The sequence below is a fragment of the Oratosquilla oratoria genome, chromosome 9 (assembly GCF_046742065.1).
Source record: "Oratosquilla oratoria isolate Oo_2021 chromosome 9, ASM4674206v1, whole genome shotgun sequence".
Taxonomy (NCBI): domain Eukaryota; kingdom Metazoa; phylum Arthropoda; class Malacostraca; order Stomatopoda; family Squillidae; genus Oratosquilla; species Oratosquilla oratoria.
This window is the reverse complement of record NC_134785.1, coordinates 72,138,523-72,157,917: the sequence shown is the minus strand read 5'-3', so window position 1 is coordinate 72,157,917 and position 19,395 is coordinate 72,138,523. Positions and strand designations below refer to the sequence as shown.

The following is a 19,395-nucleotide window of genomic DNA, read 5'->3' as shown; positions in this document are numbered from 1 at the left end:
GGCACATAATTTATCACAAACTTTCTGCTCTTCTTATCTCTGTCTTCCACTTCGTTCATAATCATCTCTACTGTATTCTTTCCATATGTGACACACCTCAGGTTTATATCCTTCTTAGTCAGGAACATAACTCCACCCCCTTGTTTTGTCTCTCTGTTTCTAATCCAATAATTATATGCATCATGTCCTACACTGTTGGGTGGTAGTGGACCTTTTAATTTCGTTTCTACAATTTCCATTATGTCCGGTTCTTTTTCCTTCAGATAATCATTCAGCCCATTCAATCCTGTTATTAATCCATCTATATTTGTGTAAGACACTCTTAGTTTTCTGCCACTTCCATTGTGTTCTCTGTTTCCCTTTTGTTTTTCTCTTGTATGTCGAATTTCCTTACTTTCATATTCACTACTCTCCAATAGAATTTATCTTTTTCTGACTGTTCTGTTCTCGTTTTTTTTTTCTTAGTTTGTTGTCTTTTCATTTTTTCCTCCTCTCTTTCCTCTTTATTCATTTCCCTTTTTTTCATACCTTTTTATATTGTTCACTTGCTGCTAGTTTCCCTGTTTTTGCTAAGATATTCTCTGCTGTCGTTTGTGACCTGAATTCAATCTTAATTGGTCTGGTCTTATCTGTACTATACTTTCCGAGCCTAAACTTCTCTTCGATTTGTTTTATTATTTCGGGTTCATCATCCTGAACTAATTCTAGTAAACTGCTTACGTTTTCATTTTCCTCCTTGATTCTTGTGGTTCTATCTGGGTTATGTTTCTCTTCCATTCCTAATATAATTATACATTTCTTTTTATCTGCTAAGTCTCTTACAATATTCTCCTTCTGTCTCATCACTTTGATAACTGAGTCTTCAGTTTGTTCTTTCATTTGCTGTTTAATTATATCAGTAAATGCAACTTTACTATTTTCCTTGTATCTTCTTCCACCCCTGTGCCTCTTTTGCTATTGCTTCTTTATTGTCTTTATTGTTCCTTTTTAATTCTTCATTCTCCTCTTTTACTTCTCTTAACTGTCTTTTTAGTTCTTCTATTTCATCAGTTAAGTTTTTGTTCACCTTCTCTAGTTCTTCCAATTTTTCAGTCCTTTCCGCAATTTTTGACATTTTACCGAACCTAATCTCCCAATGTTCGGTCATTTGTTCAAGTTTTTCCTCCAGTTTTGCCAGTCGGGGGAGGTTGGTATCCGCCGCCCCCTCATTGAATCCATGGAAATTATCATCCTCACCTTCCATTGAACTGCTCTAATCTATGTTTCTAATCTTTACATTTTTGTTAGTCCCATCATCAAAATCCAAATCATCGGTTCGTCGTTTGTTTACAATCCGCCTGGACTCCTGGACCAAGTCCTCCCCTTCCTCATTTCCTTCCATTTCCCTAAGTAATTCCTCCCCTTCTCCTTTTTCCTCCCTTTCCCACTACACCACGAGCAATTTCTCCCCACCCTGGAAATACAATAGGTACTTCCTTTGCGTTGAGATCCACGAATATTTCACTTTTTCTTCAGGACGTCAATCGTCGCCGTCCGTCCGACGTAAGTGTGTGTGTATTTACCTAGTTGTATTTACCTAGTTGTATTTTACGGGAAGGGGAGCTATGCTCGTGTGGTCCCGTCTTCATATCTCATTTTATCTAAACTATTTTTAAATTCATGTATTGTTTTTGCACACACCACTTTCTCATCTAACTTGTTCCAACTGTCTATTACTCTGTGAGGAAAGCTGTTCTTTTTAAAATCTCTTCTATAGCTGTCTTTTTTTATTTTCTTTCCGTGTCCTCTTGTATTTCTGTCATCCCATTTTATCAGATTCTCTCTATCAGTAATTTCTATGCCTTTCATGATTCTGTAAATAGCTATCAAATCTCCTCTCTCTCTTCTCTGCTCTAGTGTCTGTAGTTTAAGTTTTTCTAGTCTCTCTTCATATGATAGTTTTGAGAGTGTTGGTGCCAATTTTGTAATTGCTCTTTGTATTCTTTCAAGTTTTTTTATACATTTTTTTGTACATGGTGACCATATCGTTGCTGCATATTCCAATCTTGGTCTTATCAGGGTGATTAGGATGTTCCTCACCATTTCTTCATCCAGGTAGGTAAATGCCACTTTGATTGTTCTTATTAAATTATAAGTTTCTCCAAAAATCTTATTTATATGTTTCTCAGGTGACATATTATTCATAACAATGACTACCAGATCCTTCTCATTTTCAACTTTTTTTATTCCTCCTTCTCCCAATTTATATGATCCTGTTATTCTGTTTTTGCTTTTTCCAAACTCCATTATACTACACTTTTTTGTATTGAACTCCATCTCCCACTTCCTACTCCATTCTTGTACTTTATTTAGATCTCTCTGTAGTGATTCACAATCTTCTTCAGTTTTCACTCTTTTCAGTAGTTTTGCATCATCTGCAAAGAAGCTCATATAGCTTTCAATTCCTTCATCCATATCATTAATATATATAGCAAACATTATTGGGGCCAGAACTGTTCCCTGCGGGACACCGCTTATTACTTCATTCCATTTTGAGTGCTGGTCTCTTATCACTACTCTCATTTTTCTTTCTTGCAAAAAGTCTTCCATCCAATTTAGCAATTTACCTTGTATTCCTCCTTCAGTTTCTAATTTCTTAAGCAACTTCTTATGTGGTACTTTGTCAAAAGCTTTTTTTAGGTCTAGAAATGCACAATCAGCCCATCCATCTCTTTCTTGTATTATATCTATTAGCCTTGAATAGAAACATATTAAATTGGTGATGCATGATCGTCCTTGTCTGAATCCAAATTGCCTTGGATTTAGTACGTTGTTTTTTTCCTAGTATTTTACCCATCTACTTTTGATAATTCTTTCACAAATTTTTGCTATTGTACTTGTTAGAGAGACTGGTCTATAGTTGGTAGGTTCTTCTTTATTTCCTCCTTTATATATAGGTACTATATTTGCTTTTTTCCAATCTTCTGGAACTTTTCCTTCTTTTAAGGAACTGCTTATTATGCTATGTATTTTGTCTGCCAGTTCATTCCTGCATTCTTTCAGAATCCAGTTTGCTATTTCATCTGGCCCATGCGATTTTCTGACATCAAAATTACCCAAGTGTGTCAATATTTCATTCTTTGTTACTTCTATTTCTTCCATAGGGGGGACTTTTTCTTTCCACTCAATCTCTTCAGGTTGTATATTTTCCCTTGTAAACACTGATTTAAAATGTTTGTTCATAATTTCTGCCATTTCCATTTCCTCAGTGTATTCAACTCCTCCTTGTCTTAATTTCTCCAAGTCTTGTTTGTTTTTCAGTTTATTGTTTACAAATCTGTAGAATAGTTTTGGTTGATCTTTACACTTTTCTATATTTTTTTCATATTTTCTCTTTTCCTCTCTGCACTTTTGTACATATTCATTTCTATAACCAGTATATATTTTCCATTTTTCAGGTCTTCTGTCTTTTTTCCATCTGGTCCAGGCTTTGTCTCTTTTGTCTTTTAACTCCCTACAACTTTTGTTGTACCAGCATTTTACATATTCTTTTTCTTGTTTTTGTCTTGGGACATACTTTTCCACTCCTTTTTTGTAAATTTGTCAAAATATTCCATTTCTCTTCCACTGATGTTTCTTCTTTGTATATTTCTTCCCAGTTTTCTTGTTGGAAGAATTCTCTTATTTTATCAAAGTTTGTTTTTTCATACATCATTCTTCCTTTTCTATATTGTTCATTTCTTTTCATATATTTTTCTTTATTAAGTTCCAGTTCAATCAATATGTGGTCACTTTTACCTATTGGTGTTTTATATTCAATCTTGTCCACTATTCTAGGTTCAGATGTAATTATTAAGTCTAGTCTCGATGGTTCTTCTTCATTTCTATACCTAGTGTTCTCTTGTATCCATTGTGTCATTGAATGGTCAGTAATCATCTCAAGTAGAGCATTTCCCCATGAGTCATCACCACTCTTTACTGTCATTTCTTCCCAGCAGATTTCTTTGCAATTAAAGTCGCCCATCATAACTATTCTTCCTCCGTCTTCCATTATTTTAGTTAATGCTATCTTTGTGTCCTCTAACATACTTTTATGTTCACTCTCCTCCCATGAGGCTGTTTTCGGAGGCACATAATTGATCACAAATTTTCTGCTCTTCTTATCTCGGTCTTCCACTTCTATCATAATCATCTCTACTGTATTCTTTCCATATATGACACCTTTCACGTTTATATCCTTCTTAGTCAGGAACATAACTCCACCCCCTTGTTTTTTCTCTCTGTTTCTAATCCAACAATTGTATGCATCATGTCCTACACTGTTGGGTGGTAGTGGGCCTTTTAATTTTGTTTCTACAATTCCCATTATGTCCGGTTCTTTTTCTTTCAAATAATCATTCAGTTCATTCAATCCTGTTATCAATCCATCTATATTTGTGTAAGACGCTCTTAGTTTTCTGCCACTTCCATTGTGTTCTCTGTTTCCCTTATGTTTTTCTTTTGTATGTCGAACTGCTTTATTTTCATGTTCACTACTCTCCAATAGAATCTCTCTTTCTCTGACTCCGTTCTTTCCTCGTTTTTTGCCTTAGCTTCAAGTCTTTTCTGCTTTTCTGCCTCTCTTTCCTCCTTATTCATTTCTCTTTTTATCCATACCTTTTTATATTGATCATTTGTTGCTAGTTTCCCTGTTTTGGATAGAATGTTCTCTGCCGTTGTTTGTGACCTGAATTTAATCTTAATTGGTCTGGTCTTATCTGTACTATATTTTCCGAGTCTGAATTTTTCCTCAATTTCCTTTATAATTTCTGGTTCATCTTCCTGGACTAATTTTAATAAACTGCTTACTCTTTCATTTTCCTCCTTGATTCTTGCGGTTCTATCTGGGTTATGTTTCTCTTCCATTCCTAATATAATTATACATTTCTTTTTGTCAGCTAATTCTCTTACTATATTCTCCTTCTGTCTCATCACTTTAATAACTGAGTCTTCATTATGTTCTTTCAATTGCTGTTTGACTATGTCAGTGAATGAAACCTTATTCCCTTCTTGGGTTGTTCTCCAATTTTTAGCTTCTTTAGCTATTGTCTCTCTGTTTTCATTACTATTCTTCTTCAATTTCTCATTCTCCTCCTTTACATTTCTTAACTGTCTTTTTAGGTCCTCTATTTCATCAGTTAAGTTTCTGTTTGCCTTCTCTAGTTGTTCCAACCTTTCAATTCTCTGGAAAATGGAGTCAACATTACCTAACCTACTTTCTAAGTCCTCGATCACCTTATCAACTCTCTCCTCTAGTCTTATCAGTCGGGGGGGGGGGTTGTGTCCCCCCCACCCTCTTTAAATCCCTGGAACATATTCTCGTCACTTTCTACTGTATTGCTCCTCTCTATACTTCTAATCTTTACATTTTTATTAGACATTTCATCATCGCTCAGTCTTTTGTGTACCTTTCGCTTGTCTGGCTGGGCCAAGTCTACTCCCTCCTCATTTCCTTCCATTTCCCTCAGTAATCCCTCACCTTTTCCTCTTTCCCTACTTTCCCACTACTCCACGAGCAATTTCCCCCCCACCCTGTAAAAACACTAGGCACTTCTCTTTGCGTTGGGATCCACAGACTTCAGTTTTCTTCAGAACGTCATCCAAGCCGTCCATTCGCTGAAGTGTGTGTGTGTGTGTGTGTGTGTGTGTGTGTGTGTGTGTGTGTGTGTGTGTGTGTGTGTGTGTGTGTGCGTATGTGTGTGTAAGTGTATGTGTGTGTGTGTATTTATCTAGTTGTATCTATCTAGTTATATCTTACGTGAAGGGGAGCTACACTCGTGGTGTCCCGTCTCAGTATCTCGCAGTGTCTATTTCTTAAATTCGTGTATATTTTTTGCACACACTATTGTTTCATCCAATTTGTTCCATACATACACCACTTCGTGGGGAAAACTGTTCTTTTTCAGGTCTCTTCTATAACTCCTTTTTGAGCTTCCTTTCGTGTCCTCTTGTATTTCTCTTATCTCAAATTAGGAAGTCTTCTCTGTCAAGGACTTTCATGCCTCTCATGATTCTATAGATAGTCAACGAATCATTTCTTTCTCTTCTTTGTTACAGACTCGGTAATTCCAGTTTTGACTATTTCTATTTATATGGCATTTCTGAAAGGATTAGAACCATATTCGTAGTTGGTCTCTGCATTATTTCAATTTTACTTATATTCTTTTTAGTACTGGGTGACCATAGTGTCGCTGCGTACTCCAATCTTGGCCTTATCAGTGTGACTAGTATTTCCTTTACCATTTCTTCGTCCAAGTAAAAGCCACCTTAGCAAGTTGTAGGATTCTCCGACAACTTTGTTCATCTGTTTATCAGAGGACACATCTTTTGTGATGATTACTCGCAGGTCTTGTTCAAATCCCACTTTATTTACTTCCTTTGTACCGATTTTATATTTTCCTGATTCTTTTTTTTTTTTTTTTTTTTTTTTTTTTTTTTTTTTTTTTTTTTTTTTTTTTTTTTTTTTTTTTTTTTTTTTTTTTTTTTTTTTTTTTTTTTTACTTTTCCAAATTCCATCATGCTACATCTCAGAATGTTGAAGTCCATTTCCCACCTCTGACTCAATTTCCAAAACCTGTTGAGATATGTCTGCAGCGAGTCACAATCCGTTTCAGTACTCACTTTCCTCGGCAATTTTGCGTCATCTGCAAAGAAGCTCATGTAACATTCCACACTCTCATCCATATGATTTACATAGAGAGCAAACATTATTGGAGTCAATACTGATCCCTGTGAAACTCCACTAATCACCTGTTCCTAAGTAAAACTCTTATCTCTGAACACTGCTCTCATTTTTCTTCCATGCAAGAAATCCTCCATCCATTTAAGTAGTTCACATTGTATCCCTCCTATCGTTTCCAGTTTTCTTCGTTTTTTTTTTTTTGTGTGGTACTTTATCAAAGGTTTTTGTAGGTCTAGGAAAGCACAATCAGCCCATTCGTCCCTTTCTTGTATTATATTTAATAGTCTTGAGTAGAAACAGATAAAATTTGTGGCACATGATATTCCCTGTCTAAATCCGAGTTGTATCGGATTTAGTATATTGTTCTCCTCTAGATGTTTTGTCTATATATTTTTGATAACTTTTTCACAAATTCTGGTTATCGTGCTTGTTAGGGAAACTGGTCTGTAATTTGTTGGATCTTCCTTGTTTACTCATTTATATATTGGTACAATATTAGCATTTTTCCAGTCTTCCGGTATTTTTCCTTCTTTGAGTGAACGGCTTATTACGTTATATATTTTGTCTATTAGTTCTTCTTTACATTCTTTTAGTATCCAGTTTGCAATTCTATCCGTATCGTGCGATTTCCTCCCAGTGTGTATGTGTGTGTGTATTTACCTAGTTGTGTCTTACGGGTAGGGGAGCTACGCTTGTGGTGTTTCGTCTCTGCATCTCACATTGTCTAGGTTCTTAAATTCGTGTATGTTTTTTGCACTCACTATTTTTTAGTCCAGTTTATTCCATACATCCACTACTCTGTGTGGTAAGCTGTTCTTTTCCAGGTCTCTTCTATAGCTGTCCCTTTTGAACTTCTTTTCGTGTCCTCTTGTATTTCTCTTATCCCAATTTAGTAAGTCTTCTCTATCGAGGACTTCCACGCCTTTCATGATTCTATGGATGATTAGCAAGTCACCTCTTTCCACTCTTTTACAGAGTTGGTAATTCCAGTTTTAACAATCTCTCCTCTTATGACAATTTTGAAAGTGTTGCGGGGATCTTCGTAGTTGCTCTCTGGATTCTTTCAATTTTACTTATATTCTTTTTAGTACTGGGTGACCATAGTGTCGCACCATACTCCAGTCGTGGCCTTATCAGTGTGACTAGTATTTTCTTTACCATTTCTTCGTCCAAGTAGAGTAAAAGCCACCTTTATTGATCTTAGTAAGTTGAAGGATTCCGCCGACAACTTTGTTTATCTGTTTATCAGAGGACATGTCATTTGTGATGATTACTCCCATGTCTTTTTCAGATCCCACTTTTTTTTACTTCCTTTGTATTGATTTTATATTTTCCTGATATTCTTTTTTTTCCCCCAAATTCTATTATGCTACATTTCTTGATATTGAAGTCCACCTCCCACTTCTGACTCCATTTCTTAAATTTGCTCAGATCTTTCTGCAGCGATTCACAATCCGTTTCAGTATTCACTTTCCTCAGCAATTTCGCGTCACCTGCAAAGAAACTCATGTAACATTCCACACCCTCATACATGTCATTCGCATAAATAGCAAACATTATTGGAATCAATACTGATCCCTGTGAAACTCCACTAATCACCTCTTCCCAAATAGAACTCGTTTCTCTGAGCACTATCCTCATTTTCTTTCCATGCAAGAAATCCTTCATCCAATTCAGTAGTTTACTTTATATCCCTCCTATGATTTCGTTTTCTTAATGATTTTTATGTGGTACTTTATCGAAAGCTTTTTGCAAGTCCAGGAAAGCACAATCAACTCATCCATCCCTTTCTTGTATTATATCTATTAGTCTTAAGTAGAAACAAATCAAATTTGTGGCACATGATCTTCCCTGTCTGTATCCAAATTGCCTTGGATTTAGTATTTTGTTTTCTTGCAGATGTTTTATCCATCAATTCTTAATAAGTTTTCATAAATTTTGGCTACCGTGCTTGTAAGGGAAACTGGTCTGTAAATTATTGGGTTTTCCTTGTTTATTCCTTTATATATTGGTACAATATTGGCATTTTCCCAGTCATTTGGTATTTTTTCTTCTTTCAGTGAGCAACTTATATATTTTGTCCATTAGTTCTTCTTTATATTCTCATAGTATCTAATTTGCAATTCCATCTGGGCCGTGTGATTTCCTGACGTCAAAAGTTCGTTAATAGTGTTATTATTTCCTTCATGGGGGGATTCCACTCCACACCCTTCATCCCAGTGCTGTACATTTTCTCTGGTGAAAACCGACTTGAATGATTGTTCATGACTTCAGCCATTTCTAAATCTTCTGTGTATTCTATATTTCCATGGCGTACTTTTTCAATTTCCTGTTTGCTTTTTAAGTTTACCGTTCACATATCCATAGAATAGCTTAGGTTGGTCTTTACATTTTTCTATTATGTCTTTTTTCGTCTCTGCGCACTCTTACATGTGATTTATATATATTTACCACTTTCCGTTTTTTCTTTTCCAAGCTTTATCTCTATCTTTCATCGCCTCACTGCACCTGTTAAACTAGCGATATACACCTTTTCCTGTTTGTCTCGGCACGTATTCCACTCCATTATAAATTTCCATCAAAACCATCCATTTTTCTTCCACTTGGGTCCTTTCACTGTAGATTTTTTCCCATCTCGCATTTTGAAAAAAAAAAAAAAAATAATAATAATAATAATCTTGAGTTTCCCAAGTCCGTTTTGTTATACATCAGTCTTCCTTTTCTGTATTTCTCATTTCTCTCTCTATTTCCTCCTTTAGTTCAAACTCTATTAATATGTAATCAGTCTTCCCAAATGGTGCCTTGTATTCAATTTAACCACAATTTCAGGTTCAGATGCAAATATTAAATATAGTCCCAACGCTTCTTCATTACTTCCATATCTGGTATTTTCTTTTGCCCATTGAGTCATTGTATGTTCTACAGTCATGTCAAGTAATAAATTTCCCATAAATCCTCTCCACCTGTCACTGTCATCTCTTCCCAACATATTTCTTTGGAGATAAAATCTCCCATAAGTAACCCGTTTCCTCCATTCTTCAGTATCTTGTTTAATGTCCTGTATCTTCTAACATTTTAGAATAGTCGCTCTTTCCAAAAGTCCGTTTTGGGGGGTACATAAATTACCACAAACTTTCTGCTTTTCATTCCACTATCTTTAACTCTCATTGTGGTTATTTCCACACTTTTTAATGTCTGTATTCTTCATCATATTGAATTATTTCTTAGCCAAAAACATGACTCCTCCACCCCTTTTCTCGTCTCTATTTTTAATCTATTTGGTGGTAGTGTACCCCTTAATTTCATCTCCACAATTCCCATTATATCTGGTTTTTCTTCTGACAGATAATAATTTAGTTTCCCTAATCCTGAGATCAATCTGTCTACGTTAGTACATACATACATACATATACCAAGGCTTTTTCCCCCTTCCAAGGGAGGTAGCCAAAAAGGGAAAGGCATAAAAACACTCCCACCCAATTCATCCCTAAATACACTCCACACCCCTCCCACCCTTCCTCTCATCTGAGCACCTCCTGGATGACGGGTCATCCCTGCACCCTGCCCACCGCCCTGGGTCAGAAGCAGTGTCGCAAGACACAGTACATCCACAGCAAGGCCGCTTCATTTAATCGGCGACCCCCCCTCTCCGTCCCCCTTTGCATATAAGGAGAGGACGGGGAGAAATCCCTTCGGGCTGCGTCAAAATTTACTCACACATACTACCCCACCCCCCACCCCCCCGCCCATTCCTCCTCATGCAGTCACAACATCATCCATATACAACCATTCTCCACTCACCTCTGTCTTCCGTCCTCTCCCTTCCTTCCTCAACAGACATTCCCCTCTTCCCCAAAGCCCCCTTCACCCCATCCATCCACCTCATCCTAGGACGTCCCCTCATGTTCACTCCCTCCACATCTGCCTTCCATACCTCTTTTACTAGTCTTTCTTCACTCATTCTTTCCATGTGTCCAAACCATCCTAATATTCTTTCATCAACCCTATCTCCCAAATCCTTTTTCACCCCTGTTCTCCTCCTCACCTCCTCATTTCTCACACTATCTAGCCTAGTAACCCCCACCATACTTCTCAGACACCTCATCTCAAACACATTCAAACTCCTTCTCTCTTCTTCTCTTATGTTCCACGTTTCTGCCCCATACAATGCTGTTGGCACAATCACTCCTTCATACAGTCTCCTCTTCGCATCCATTCCCAAATGTCTATTTCTCATTACACTCTTTAAACCACCAAGGCATTTACTCGCTTCTCTCAATCTACATTCTACCTCCACCTTCACTCCACCTTTTCCTGCTACACTTGCACCCAAGTATCTAAAACTATCCACTTCCTCCAGTCGCTCTCCCTTAATGTTCACTTCCAGTCTACTGCCACTTTCACCCCTTGTACATCTCATCACCTTACTTTTACCCACATTTATCTTTAGCTTTCTTCTATCACATACTCTCCCAAACTCTGCCACCAGCTTCCTCAATCCCTCCTCTGACCCTGCCACAAGCGCAGTGTCGACTGCAAACAACAGCTGGCTCACCTCCCACTTTTCTCCATTTTCTTTAACCATCTCCAATCCCTGACTCACTACCCTAGCATTCACCTCTCGCACCACCCCATCCATGTATAAGTTGAACAGCCAGGGCGACATAACACATCCTTGACGAAGTCCCACCTTTACTTCAAACCACTCACTCTCTCCATTTCCAATCCTAACACATGCTCTACTACTCACATAAAAACTCTTGACAGCTCCCAAAAGCTTTCCTCCTATCCCATAAATCTGCATAACCTCCCACAGTGCCTTTCTGTCTACCCTATCATAAGCCTTTTCCAGATCCATAAAAGCCCAAAAAACATCCTTCCCCTTTCCTATAGCTTTCTCACATATCTGTCTTACCACAAAGATCTGATCTACACAACCTCTACCCGTCCTAAATCCACACTGTTCCTCACCAATTACTCCTTCTGTTCCTCTCCTAATCCTCTCAATTAAGATTCTCCCATAAGCCTTCCCTACTACACTCAACAGGCTAATCCCTCTGAAATTACTACATTCACACTTGTCCCCTTTTCCCTTGTAAAGAGGAACTATACAGGCACTACTCCAGTCCTCCGGTACTCTACCCTCTCTCCAGCAAACATTAAATAATCTCACCAACCAGTCCACCATCACTGAACCTCCCTTTTTCAGACATTCTGCATGACATCCATCCAGACCAGGTGCCTTACCTGCTTTCATCATCTTTACAACTGCCTTCACCTCATCCTTCCTTATTTCTCCTCCATTCTCCTCACTCATCACTCTCATTTTCTTCGTATTTCCCACTGCAGCTATCTTTCCCTCCCTATCCTCCTTCACATTCAGCAACTCCCTAAAATATTCTGCCCATCTTCCCCTCACTGCCATCTCTTCCATTATCAACTCTCCATCTGTACCTTTTACCTTTTCTTCCCTACTTGATTCGCCTCCTCTTCCTCTCTTAATTTCTTTCCAAAACATCTTTTTATTACTTTCAAAATTTTCTGTCATACTCCTACCCCATTTCACATCTGCTCTCCTCTTTGCCTCCTTTACCTTTTGCTTTACTTCTCTTTTCTTTTCTTTGTACGTCTCATATGACTCCCCTGTCCTCTTTTGTAACCAATCTGTGAATGCTCGCTTCTTCTCTTCTACAACCTTCTTTGTTTCCTCATCCCACCATTCACTACCCTTTCTTCTATTTCCTCCTGTCCTTCTTGTTCCACACACCATCCTTGCACACTTTAAGACTCCCTCCTTGAACCATCCCCATTCCTCCTCCACACCCATCTCTGCTCTATCCTTAACTCCCTCCCACTCCTCCTTCAGCTTCTTTTCGTACTCCTTCTCCTTTTCCTTTTCATTCAAGGAGTTCACTCTAAGAACCTCCCTACCTTTTGTCCCTTTCCTCCTTCTCCATCTATCCTCCACTCTCAACTTACCTTCCACCAAAAAATGATCTGATATTCCCCCACCCTCTCCCCTTAGCACATGTACATCCTTAACTCTTCCTATCATAATCCTATTTACCACTACATAATCCATTAGCGCTCTATCTACCACCCTTCCCTCCACCACCCTCTCCCATGTGTACTTATGCTTGACTTTCTTCCGAAACACTGTATTTGCTATCATCAGCTCTCTTTCTAGACACATTTCCACCATCAACTCTCCACTACGATTCTTTCCTGGAACTCCACACTTCCCAACCACTCCATCGATTGGACCATTTCCCACTCTAGCATTAAGGTCTCCCAGTACTATTACATTGACATTTCTTCCTAAACCCTCTATGCACTCATTTAAATCTATCCAAAAGGCCTCCCTTTCTTCTATACTCTTCTCACTGCCCGGCCCATATGCACTTACAAAGACCCACATCTCCTTTCCCAGTTTCACCTTCATCCACATTATCCTTGAGGAAACCTCCTTCCACTCCACTACCCCTTTACCTATCTCCTCACTTACTAGAATAGCCACCCCTTCCCTCCCTCTCCCTCTCTTCACTCCTGATAACCTCCCACTTACACTTTTAATTTTTTCCCTGTCCATCACGTTTTCTGTTCCTTTCGTTTTTCTCTCCTGAATATACTACTTTCTCAGCCTCATATCTAACACTCTCCAATAGAATTCATTTTTTCATATCCGTTATTTATTATTATTATTGTTATTATTATTATTATTTTTTTTCAACTCTTAGTATCTTCTTTTTCCTCATCATTCATTTCTCTCTCTATCCATATATTGTGATAGTATTCACTCCTTGCTAACTTTTCTGGTTTTACTAATATATCTTCTGCTGTCATATGTGACCTTAATTTTATCTTAAGTGGTCGATTTCTTTCTTTTGTGTATTGTCTCATTCTATATACTTCTATTTCCTTTTCTGTTTCTTGTTCTCCGTCTTGTACTTTTAGAATTTATCTTGCTATTTATTTCTCTTCTTTTTCTCTCAAGTACCTAACCAGGCCATGTTTTTCCTTTAGACCATGTATTACATTTTTATCCAATGTATCTCTAACCCAATTTGCTTTTTCTTTGATTACCTAAATAATTGTGTCCTTTGCATTCTCCTGCATTTGTTGTACAATTTCTTTAAAAGCTGTCTTTTCACTTTCTTGGTTTTCTTTCCATCCTTTTCTAAAAAAATTTCTTCAAAATTTTCTCTCCTATATTTTCTTCAATTTTTTCAGTCATTGCCTGTATTTGATCATTGACCTCTTTTTTTTTAGTCTCACTATTGAAGGTGTCATTGGTTTTATCCTCTCATTTTCATATTTTACCTCAATTATTTTTTCAATTCACTTACCTCATTATTTCAGTATTTTCTTTAAATCACACACCTCTTTGTTTACTTCGAGGTATTTTCTTAGATCTACAATCTCTTTCTTTAGATCCATGATTTTTTTTTTTTTTTCATCCCATGAACTCCTGCTCATTGTTCTATGTATATAATTCGACTCAGGTTTTTTTTTCTCTCGTAACTACCATAAAAAAAATCAACTTCAAATAACTTTCGAAATAGCTATAGTATTTCAAGTCCTCTGTTTACATTAAGCTTTAACTTTGACCCGCTAGAGAACTCTGCTCTTGTATCGACGTTCGGCTCAATCTCGCCGCCATTTTTCCTTGTTCTGCCCTGATTTCCTTCCATTGTCGCTCTATAAACACTAATATCACTGCACTAGACCATCTCGGGTTGTAGAAGAGAAGAAGCAAGCTTTAACAGATTGGTTACAAAGAAAAGAGAAGTAAAGCATAAAACAGAGGAGGCAATGAGGAGAGCAGATGTGAAGTGGGGTAAGATTATGACAGACAATTTTTGAAAGTAATAAAAAGATGTTTTGGAAGGAAATTAAGAGATGAAGAGGAGGTGAATCAAGTAGAGAAGAAAAAGTAAAAGGTGCAGATGGAGAGATGATAATGGAAGAGATGGCAGTAAGAAGAAGATGGGCAGATTATTTTAGGGAGTTGATAAATGTGAAGGAGGATAGAGAAAGATAGTTGCAATGGGAAGTGCTAAGAAAATGACAGTGATGAGTGAGAAAAATGGAGGAGAAATAAGAAAAGATGAAGTGAAGGATTGTTAAGGTAATGAGAGCAGCTAAGGCATCTGGGTTGTATGGGTGTCATGCAAAATGTCTTTAAAAAAAAGGGAAGTACAGTGATGGTGGACTGGTTGGTGAGGTTATTTAAAGTTTCTTGAGAGGGTACAGTGCCGGAGGACTGGAGGAGTGCCTGTATATCTCCTATTTACAAGGGAAAAGGGGACAAGTGTGAGTGTAGTAGTTTCAGAGGGATCAGTTTTTTAAGTGTAGTTGGGAAGGCTTATGGGAGGGTCTTGATTAAGAGGATTAGGAGAGGAACATTGGGAGTAATTGGTGAGGAACAGTGTGGGTTTAGGACAGGTAGGGATTGTGTGGATCAGATTTTTGTGGTAAAACAGATATGTGAGAAAGCTTTAGGAGAAGGTAAGGATATTTTTTGGGGCTTTTATGGATTTGGAAAAGCCTTATGACAGGGTAGACAGGAAGGCACTGTGGGAGGTATTATAGATATATGGGATAGGAGGAAAGCAGTTAAGAGCAATCAAGAGTTTTTCCCTCCAAGAGAAGTACAGCTTGCGTTAGAATCAGAAATGGAGAGAGTGAGTGGTTTGAGGTAAAGGTGAGACTTCGTCAGGGATGTGTTATGTGGCCTTGGCTGTTCAATTTATACATGGTGTAAGAGTTGAGTGCAAGGGTAGTGGGTCGTGGATTGGAGTTGGTTAAAGAAAATTGAGAAAATTGGGAGATAAGCCAGTTGTTATTTATTGATGACACTGCGCTTGTAGCAGAATCAGAGGAGGGATTGATGAAGTAAGTGACAGAGTTTGAGAAGGTGTGCGAAAGAAGGAAGTTAAAGATAAATATGGGTAAATGCAAAATTATGGGATGCACAAGGGGAGAAAGTGGCAGCAGACTAGAAGTGAGTATTAAGGGAGAGAGACTGGAGGAAGTGGATAGTTTAGATACTTGGGTGCAAATGTTGCAGGAAAGGGAGGAGTGGAGGTGGAGATAGAATGTAGATTGAGAGAAGCGAGTAAATACCTTGGTGGATTAAAAAGTGTAATGAAAAATAGACATTTGGGAATGGATGCTAAGAGGAGATTGTATGAAGGAATGATTGTGCCGACAGCACTGTATGGAACAGAAACATGAAGAATAAGAGAGGAAGAGAGGAGTTCGAATGTGTTTGAGATGAGGTTCCTGATAAGTATTATAGGAGTTACTAGGCTGGATATAATGAGAAACAAGGATGTGAGGAGAAGAATGAGGGTGGAAAGGAAGTTGGGAAATAGGGTTGATGAAAGAGTATTGGGATGGTTTGGTCACATGGAAAGAATGAGTGAAGAAAGATAAGTAAAAGAGATGTGGAAGGCAGAGGTGGAAAGAGTGAGATGGATGGATGGGGTAAAAGGGGCATTGGGAAAGAAGGGGATGTCTTCTGAGGAAGGACAGGGGAGGATAGAAGATAGGGGTGAATGGAGAATGGTTGTGTATGAATAATGATGTGATGCATGAGGGGGAGTGGGTGGGGGATGAGGGAGTATGTGTGAAAAATAAATTGACACAGCCCGAAGGGATTTCTCCCAGTCTTCTCCATTTCTGCATGAGGGGATGGAGAGGGGTGTCACCGATTTAATGAAGTGGCCTTGCTGTGGATGTGCTGTGTCTTGTGACACTGCTTCTGACCCAGGGCAGTGGGCGAGATGCAGGTATCTATTCATACTGAAAAAGACACAAAATTGTTCACTAATACCGGACAAAACACGGCTGGACTTGTTTACAATCGCGTGCCGTCAGCTATCGGGCATTTCTGGCAGTACGCGAGGTGCGCGTTGATTTAATTAAATTGTTGGCCGTCTGGACTCTGTCCGGATAAACTGAAATCTGGATTAACGAGGTCCAGATAAAAGAGGGTCGAGTGTATTTATATATTATCTATAGTATATCAAGTTTTGATGATAGAAAATGTTAAGTGTTTTTGGGTGTGCAGTAGGAACACATGTCTATAGATATTGGATAGTAAGATCCTTGGATATCTCGACAAGGGGTTCCCACAATTGATCCGATTTTAGAAGGTTTACTCTATACAGGATAAGAGCTATATTCTAGGCGCACCTCCATGTTTCTTTTACCTATTATCCCCATTGTTTTTCAAATTAAGCAACTTTTTTTTCTTGCGAATGGGGCTTCTGGCATTTTTTTGGTGTACAGTCAGCTGCAACTATCTAAACACACTATAGTTTATGTGCAACTTTTCCTTCAGAGTGCTTGGCACGTTTTACTACAGAGAGAAGACTACATTTCCTGTTCACTAATGAATGATTGTTTATTATGAGCAGAACTGCCGTGTGTTTCATCCTAATGTTTTTGTTTTATTGCAGATGGAATGCGATAACTCCCATAAGCCATAACATTTGCTTCAGACATCCAAACCACTTGTGATCATGAGGGGAATTGGTGCTAGCCGGATGACTGTTCTCTCAAAGCTGGAGAAGACATTTTCTACTTTGTTGGTGTATTCTAGCCATTTTGCCATGCCAGTCAAGTGTTCATCGTTGGGTTTGATATTCCCCAAAAATTATGTGATGATCTTTATGGGTTAAGTGATCTGATGGGATGAACGGTTTCACATATTGCTGAAGGTAGACTGTGGTGTGTGGATTGTGTTGAGAAGGCTGACTAATGGAGAGTTTACTGGAGTTTAATATGCCAAGACTTTGTGTATCCAGCCATATGGGGTGGTATGCATTCAAGTTGACAAAGAGTATGTTGTTTGTGAAGTTACTGAGTGGGTGATGTTGGGTGTAGAGTCATGAGATGTTGAAGTGGTGGTTGATATGCCTATGTTTATGTTGTACGTATTATGCAAGTACTCCGGCTAGCTCCACAAAACTTCATAGTTTGTTTCCTAAGTGCTGTAAGTCTAACAAGAGGAAGAATAGATTGATGAAGTCATTCTATCCATCCACAACCTCTTCTCATAAATGGATTTCCACTCCATTTATTGTGTGATCTATCCACTTTAGCTTTCTTACTTTCACTTGTTTTCAAAATAAAGTTAATTTTGTCTTTAATACTTTACATTTTCTGATCAAATCTGACCATTTAACATCACTTTTGCTTTGCATTATGCTACATTCTGTCTCATTTAATTTCTTCCTTGAAAGGTTTTGTGTGGGGTATTGAAATAAGTTGTGGAGACAATTTTTCCTTTATGACATCATTAGACTAAAGTTAATGAATTTAAAATACACTTTCATCTAAAAATAGGGATCTGGTACAACTTAAACCATCACATACAGACTACTACAAATGTTAAATAGCAGTTTCTTGCTATTCTCATAAATTTGTGTGAATTTTATGTTTTGTTTTTTTATTAAAAAATATTATGTGAATTCAGTCATTGCTTTAATGAACTTCAAAATATCAACATACAAACCAAACTGGAATTAACTATGGCACAAATATTTTTATTTACACAGAATAGGCCATCATTCATACTTGCAGATACATTATATCTAAAGGCAAGACATTTTCCTGATGCAAACTTTTACAATAATTCTTAATGCATAGAATCCGCATTACCTTTAGCAATCAAACACATTGGAAAGTTTCATGGTTTTTGTAGTTTCTTGAAACCTTAGATTTAAGAGAATCTGACTTCCAAACCTTTCTTCATGGAGACATACTTTGCAGATTTTGTTCCAGCTAATGCTGACAAAATCTCCAAAGTATGCCACTATGATGACAAGGCCAGTCACTGAATTGATAAAATATACACAAGCCTATAAAGAACCAATATGGATGAAGAGTTGGAGATAAACCTTCATCTAAAAAATTAATATACAATAAAGTGCTTTGAGAGATGCCTTTTTATTGTCCTTGTTTTGTTTGATTCTTGTCCATATTCAAAGGTGCCTCTCTACAAAGCTCAACAATCATTTTAGCCAAGGACTCATGGGATTGCTCTACATTCACATAATCGTCTAGCCCTGTAAATGCATAATCTTAAATAACATGCAAATAACAAGCTTATGGTATATACACCTCTCACTCAAGTTAAACATACAATTCTGAATTAACAACTTTATAAAGTGTACTGTATTTTTTAATCTTTTAACTTGTATAATGTTTTATTTTAATGAAATTTCTTTTCAACCAGGTATTCTTCTTGCTTTACACAGAAGTTTCCACTATCACCTAACATATTGCTATCTGTAGAGGGAAAATTTATATACAAGCATTGGGTCTTACTGCATTGCTTCTGACCCAGGCATGAGACAGGGATGGTCTTCTACATAAGGAGCCAAGATAAAAGTAAAAATGAGTGTGGGCTCGGTGAAAGGGTGTGTACAAGACTTGGCTGGCTACCTCACTTATATGGGTCATGAGGCCTTTTGTTATATGTATGTACTAATGCCCTTTGTCAAGGGGGTGGCTAAGTCAAAGCATTTCTTCAGCCCAACTGAGAAAAAGATCATGCAGAATGGGGAATACCCATCCCCATTCTGTCTTGTGTAGTCACCTTTTCAGATATATGGAAACATTCTTGTACTCTCGTCACAGGAGGAGAAAAGAAGTTGTAGGAGTGGCCCAGTAGGAACTTAAAG

General features: G+C 37.7%; 1 protein-coding gene across 1 annotated transcript in view; it reads left to right on the top strand.

Moving 5' to 3' along the window:
• LOC143028574 (uncharacterized) overlaps window positions 1–19,017 on the top strand; it is an 87,580-nt gene extending 68,563 nt beyond the window's left edge. The window contains exon 22 of the mRNA XM_076190894.1: window positions 17,167–19,017. Within this exon, the coding sequence (XP_076047009.1) occupies window positions 17,167–17,196 (30 nt within the window). The 3' untranslated portion in view covers window positions 17,197–19,017. The remainder of the gene's footprint in view (window positions 1–17,166) is intronic.
• Window positions 19,018–19,395: the final 378 nt, after the last annotated feature.